The sequence below is a fragment of the Tachypleus tridentatus genome, chromosome 6 (genome assembly GCF_004210375.1).
Source record: "Tachypleus tridentatus isolate NWPU-2018 chromosome 6, ASM421037v1, whole genome shotgun sequence".
In the NCBI taxonomy this organism is placed as follows: Eukaryota; Metazoa; Arthropoda; class Merostomata; order Xiphosura; family Limulidae; genus Tachypleus; species Tachypleus tridentatus.
In genome coordinates this window covers 45,823,430-45,830,396 of record NC_134830.1, presented here as the reverse complement: position 1 = coordinate 45,830,396, position 6,967 = coordinate 45,823,430, and the positions used below count along the sequence as shown (strand labels likewise).

The following is a 6,967-nucleotide window of genomic DNA, read 5'->3' as shown; positions in this document are numbered from 1 at the left end:
TATTATTGTAACTATAGTTGCACGAAGAAGGATGTTTCTATTCGAAATTATAATTACACCAACATGTGTTTGTTTTTGTTCGCAAAATTTGAGATTTTGTTCTTATATTGTACTTATGGTAATCAGTAAGAATAGTATATTTATATATTTATTTAGCTTACACTAACTGTTTTAGAAAGCGCTTTGGTCACTATAATTCACACATACACAAAGAAAAAAGGAATTTTTCGAATGTATCCTTTGCAAGTTTAATTAATTTACAGCTGTAGTCGCCCGGTTGAGTGGGCATGGGGTCCTCAGCAAAAGCTGAAGCCATGAAGCGAATGGAGGACCTGCGACAAGGAACTGAGTTGCATGGAGATAATGAAAACTCCTCTTCTCTCCCACCGTCGTGGTTGGATAAAGATAGATTTCATCAGGCTAAGGAAGTATTCCAACGATATTTCTTCAGGTGAGTACGAATGAAACGAGCTAATTCTGAAATAATAAAACCCAAATGTTTTCGTATGAAAAAGCATCTAAGACATTCACTAAGTTATTATGAACATACATTATTATACAGAATATAAGAAGGATAATATTGTCTTTATTCGATTTGCCTGTCAATTGACGTCTAGTTTGTGAGTCGATGAGACATTCATCTTTTAATTAAATTTGGAAATCGACTCACCAGACAAATGTCTCTCTGACTCACAGTCCGAGTGTTAAGCAAATAATTATTCTTGTTAACTCGGAATAAAAATTACAAAACACATTATAATAGTTCCTAAACACAATTCTATAATCCCTGCAGTTTTAATAATTACGTAAATTTAACATTTTGAAATTTAACAGTGAAAGATGGCTACATTGAAATACGACAATGATAGATAGCTGTAGTGAAACACAACAATGGTAAACAACTACAGTGAAATACAACAATGGTGGGCAACTACAGTGAAATACAACAATGGCAGGTAACTACAGTGAAATACAACAATGGTAGGCAACTACAGTGAAATACAATAATGCAGAGAACTACAATGAAATACTGTTACAGAGAACTACAAAAAAGATAACAGCTACAGTGAAAAACAATAAAATACAATAATGGTAGACTGTTACAGTGAAATACAACAGTAGCAGACAACTAGATAAAATACACCAATGAAACACTACTACCATGTAGTATAACACGACTCATAAGAAATCACAATTCCCAACTTATGTCTTTGCTTGTTGAAGTAGTTCACATTCATGCATATGCATTTCAATAAAATACTCTAGTGGCATAGCGGTATGTCTACGGACTTATGCCGTTAGAAATCTGGTTTTCATACCCGTGACGGGCAGAGTACAAAGAGCTTTTTGTGTAGCTTTGTGCTTAATAACAAATAACATTATCTTGAATAAATATCCCAGGCACTTGGTACATTTAAGTTTTATGTTTTACTTAAAAAATACAGAAATGTGGTAATTTCGCTGAGACGGAACAACTGACCTTAACAATCTTACACACTGGTACCATCCACAGGTTGACAGGTCTAGGTATATTACGACTGATTTTTTTTTCAAATTTCCGAAACAAGAAGTAGTAAATAACTAGAGATGAAACTTCAATGTCATTTGAATATATTACAGTGTGTTTGTATATTAGAGTGAATATGACATAAAGGGTTGCTTAGGTGTTTGTTTACGTAAAACAATGCTCGGGTTAAACTGATTTTTGTAAAAAGTAGTAGATACATTTTTTTATAACGAGGAAATAGAGGGGGTAAATTTCGAAATGATAACGAATTTAACTAAACTAACTGAGTTTTAAACTAAGAAAGGAGAGTTTGTTTGTTTGTTTGTTTGTTTTGGAATTTCGCACAAAGCTACTCGAGGGCTATCTGTGCTAGCCGTCCCTAATTTATCAGTGTAAGACTAGAGGGAAGGCAGCTAATCATCACCACCCACCGCCAACTCTTGGGCTACTCTTTTACCAACGAATAGTGGGATTGACCGTCACATTATACACCCCCACGGCTGGGAGGGCGAGCATGTTTAGCGCGACGCGGGCGCGAACCCGCGACCCTCGGATTACGAGTCGCACGCCTTACGCGCTTGGCCATGCCGGGCTCAGAAAGGAAGAGACTGGACACGTTGCGCATACTTCCATTTGATACTAAACTTCTGCATTTCGCTAGAATTGTAAATTCATCAATAGATATTCTTTTCTCAAGATGTCTTCCCATCAACTAGCAGTTGAGATCAATTGTAAATTGTTTAAATCTGATATTTCTTACTTCACAAGAAACATCAAATTTACCTGTGGCGACCAGTGTTAATAACGTGAATGAATAATTATCATTCAACGTTAGGGTAAGTTCAGGATATCATCTGATCTACCAGTGAAAAGCTATATTTTGTCCACGTTCTTGCGCAACGTACAACGTTATAGCAATTCCTCTCATGGACAAAACAGGTGTAACCTCTACAGAATAACACATGAACAAAGGCAGCTAGAACAAAATCAAATTAATAATTTTCTGAACCACATGTTATGCAAAAGGTGCGTAGATGTAAAATAAATAAAATACTTTTTAAAATGTCCATGTTATAATAAGAAGATAGAAAATGTATGATATGTCTGCATACCAAAGTTCAAAAGCGCCCTAGAGATGAACCTTTTTTAGTATTGATTGACTTTAATGTAGCTAATTGTAGACACTGGGTCTCATAGTGACACAGAAAGTAGTTAAGTATGTCAAGAATGCCATCACTACTATTATTCTTACCTTTCTTTACAATTCGAATTTAATGAAAATTACAGAATAGTGATAAAGTACCTGTTATGCCTATTTATGTCTATGCATTTTTAAAATATATATATCTCAAAGCTTTGTAGTGTTCTCATAGTAATTTCTTAGAGCAGTGGTTATTGCAACATTTCTTTTGGAGATATGTGTTCTTAAAATGTGCCTACTAACAATAACAAACAAAGAAAATTTAACAGTGCAACATGAAGATCTAGGAAACTTTTTGACAGAAATATTCTGTTACGAACTATGAGAAAGTACTATCTGTATTTATATATGTTGTTCCCTAGTGGCACAGCGACATATCTGTAGACCTACCACACTAGAAACCGGGTTTCGCTATCGATGGTGGACAAAGCACAGATAACCTATTCTATAGCTTTGTGTTTAACTACAAATAAACAGAGAAATTAAACTTCTTATTAAAATATCCACTACTACACTCAAATTCTTGTTTATTGTAAGATCTCACTTTCATGTCATATAATAATTAACTGAACTTCTCATGTACTTATATTTCGTTTTCTTTCTTCTACAGCATATTCTTTGCCCATTTATCGGGACTCTTATTTCTGGTCTTCATTCCTAACATGCTTAATCCATTGCTTTATACGGGTAACTCTTCGAATCTAGTGCGGATATTTCGTCGTTACGTGAGTACCATGCGTCACGTCCGCAAGTGGTACGAAGGTGATATTTGGAATTCAGAAGATGCAGCTTATGAGTCAATAACAATTACTCGACGAATGCATAAAAACGTCGCCGATAGATTGAACGACAAAAGTAGGCCTATATCATCATTCGACTCACATCCGAACATTCAAAAAGACTTTAAAACCCAGATAACCTGTCCATGCCAAGGAGGAGTTGTTATGTCTCAGTACGATATGGCTCTAACACAGTTCTCTTTCATCGGACTTATTGTGTTATTTCCTCAATCTTTGGGGATTCACTGTTCACGGGAAGAGTTGGAGAGCCTTATACACTTCTGGAGAGGGGTGGGTTATCAGCTGGGACTTGACGACCGGTTCAACATCTGTGATGGAAGTCTGAAAGAAACAGAAGCTATTTGTCGAGAAATCATGAACGCTGTTTGGAAACCGACAATTAAGTCACCATTGCCGGAATCCGTCCAGATGAGTAAAGACATCATTCAGGCCATGAGCGTGGTCGTGCCTTTTCTGAACTGGACTGCCATGATGAAGTTTTGGTGTCGTTTGCTGGATATATCATTCAAGAAGAAGACCACTTATTACATGTCAATTTGCTATTGGCTGATGTATGTTGCCTTTGAAATACTGCTTAAATTCTTTGTGTTTAGAGTATTTTTTAACACACTGATCAAAGTTGCTTATTGGCGGACGGTAAAATGGCAAGGTTACTTAGAAAAAAAACTAGAACGAGTAGATACTGAAAGCAGTGATGCCCATAAGAAGCCAATCTTGTGAGACGGATGACTCAATTTAGGGTTGAGTTTATCTTTCCAGTTCTCCAGCTTCTTGTTTAAGGAAAGAACTGTCTTCCTTCCCAGTTCACTTCCACTGCTATTTATCGTGGACGGATTAATAAAAACACATTACTATTGAACAGACTTGTAAGAAAGGATGTTATTAATCATGTTAGAGATCATACGTAAAGTGATCTAGTTCAATTTTGTTTTCCTTGAGGCGAGTCGGGCTTTTTTATTTGAAGCTTTGTGGGATTGATGTTAAACAAAATAATACGAAATATTATAAAATCGAAATAAATACTAAACGTGCCATGTAAATGTCAAGAACCTAAACACTAGCAAGTGAAATGAAGTAAATGGCAGAACCTCAGCACTGGCGAGTGGATGAAGTAAATCTCAACAGCTTAAATACTGGCAACTGTTTTGAAGTAAGTGTTCACTGCTTAAACACTAGCAAGTGGAGTGAAGTAAGTGTTAACAACCTAAACACTAGCAAGTGAAATGAAGTGAATGTCAACAGCCTAAACACTAGTAAGTGGAATGAACTAAGTGTTAACAGCCTAAACATTAGTAAGTGGAATGAACTAAGTGTTAACAGCCTAAACACTAGCAAATGGAATGAACCGCAAATATTTAGCAGTAGAAGGTGAATGGAATCCAGAGACTACACTCAAACATTAAGGTTGTGTTTGTTCTTTTATAAGTCAGTAACTTACTGGTAAGAATCTTACACTGTGTTGTCGAAAAATTCTTAAAGCTCAGGCATTTTGAGGTTTATATAGAAAACAAATTATGTGTATATACATATTTGTGTGTATATTGCTCAGACAAAAAATGCTCAAATTTTCAAAGTGAAAATAAGCATAAATAGGAATTATACAGTACACAGTATTGTAGCAAGAAAATAACAAAAACCTTCACTTTTTCTGTTTCCTTGGAGAAATTAGACGAATTGAAGTTTAATATATTTAGTGTTGGTTATTTAAAAGTGTTTTTAAAATCAGTGCTGTGGCATCCACGACAAATAAGCAATGTTTAGTGAACGTAATTCGAGTGATTATTTTAAACATTATATATTACGTTATACGATTTGTTTTCATCGTTTTAATTCGCGGTTAAATTAAAAAAAAACTATAACGAAAGCTGAAGAAGTACATTCTTTTATAAACTAAATTATCATAACTACACGTCTCTACCATCCAAAATATGACTGCTATTAACATAGAGAGAAAAAGGGAAATATATTATAGTTTCTTCTTGCAGCAGAATTTGACAACATGTTGCATATCGAATTTCATAATCTCGAGATGTAATAACAATCGTAAAATATAGTTTTTTTAATGATAAAAATGTTCTTACTATTCAATGAAAGTTTTAAGAAAACTTAACAAAATGAATCGTTTTTTTTTGTTTATTTATTCGTTCTTTTATATCGTTAATATATATATGTTGGTCAAATACTATTATAACTATCCTGTTAAATAGGTATGTTAATATTTTTGTGACTTAAATTGTAATTGAAAATGTGTAATATATGCTAATTTAAACAATAATAACATAATTAATAGAACCATAAAAAAACACATTTTTATTTATGAACAAAAATATTAGGTCAATCAAAAACAAATTGAAATAAGAATATTTAAAATTTGATCAAAACAAGACGTGAATACATCTTACCTAACTATAAACTAATTACTATGAAATCCAAGATAATTTTCATTAATCAAAAGTCCTCGCTAGAATACACTTATCATACTATTTGAACACTGTACTTTTTCACATGAAACAAGCTTCTAAAACACATGTGTGGGGGTTAGAAATTAAATTATAAATGTAAAATAGAAATCTTAATTACAAAATGTAATTATTTAAATTTTGTTTAGAATGCATTTTAATCCACAGAAAACTTCCCTTTATTCTTCGGTAAACAACCTTGTATATTTATATTACGTGTCAACTAATCTAAGCTTTATAACACGAAACATAATGTTGCATTTAAGGAACAGTTTGACTGAAGAAAAAGTTCTTATAAAATGGTAGGTTATTATAGCTTTGAAGATAATTGCAGACATGGACGAAAGATTAAATGTACTGTATCAGCTTGCGAAACCACTATTAAATGATATCAGAATTATGAATATATTTACTTAAATGCAAAGTGTCTCTTCCATAAGACGGACTTGGTCATAGGCTCATAGATAATTAATATTTAAGAATAAAATATAGTATCATAAATTAATGTCAGTCGGTGTTTCCATATTGAGTAACAATCGTCGTGTTCGAAGACTAACTGTTTTCTGAACAAGTTCAATGCAGTATTGTCTGTGTTTCTTTGTTGTATATAATGTTCTGATCAGTGTTAATAAAAACATGTTTAATCATATATGACGTTTATTCACTAAAACCATCTAATACAACAATAATAAAACATTAAAATACTTATTAACAACACATGTTGTTTTTTAATTGTTTTTTGACAAGAATTATCCGAGTACATAAAAAATCTTTATTACATTTTTTGTAGATATGTTTACATTGAAAAATTGAGTAAGCCTGCAGGAAGCTAAAATATTATATTTAATATAGTTTGATCTTCATCATAATACAGATTTGATGAGTCTTTAATTGTAAATGTCAATGAAAGAAATTATTATTTATTCGAGGAAAACAATTACACTGAACATCCAAAGTTCACAGTAATTATAATGTTAAATAGGGTAGGACCATTTTCAAC

The 6,967-nt window shown here is 33.0% G+C and overlaps 1 protein-coding gene across 1 annotated transcript; it reads left to right on the top strand.

Annotated features, from left to right (window-relative positions):
- Positions 1-277: 277 nt before the first annotated feature.
- Positions 278-5,136, top strand: LOC143254540 (uncharacterized). The gene is made up of 2 exons (XM_076509709.1): positions 278-451; positions 3,319-5,136. Exons 1-2 carry the CDS (start codon positions 288-290, stop codon positions 4,226-4,228), a joined length of 1,074 nt encoding a protein of 357 aa, XP_076365824.1. The 5' UTR covers positions 278-287; the 3' UTR covers positions 4,229-5,136.
- The last annotated feature ends 1,831 nt before the right edge of the window (positions 5,137-6,967 follow it).

What these genes read in the sequence shown, in the direction of transcription:
- LOC143254540 (XM_076509709.1), top strand. Translation starts at nt 288, where the DNA reads ATGGGGTCCTCAGCAAAAGCTGAAGCCATGAAGCGAATGGAGGACCTG. An exon ending in TTCCAACGATATTTCTTCAG is followed by an intron (nt 452 to 3,318) that starts GTGAGTACGAAT and finishes TTTCTTCTACAG; the next exon opens with CATATTCTTTGCCCATTTAT.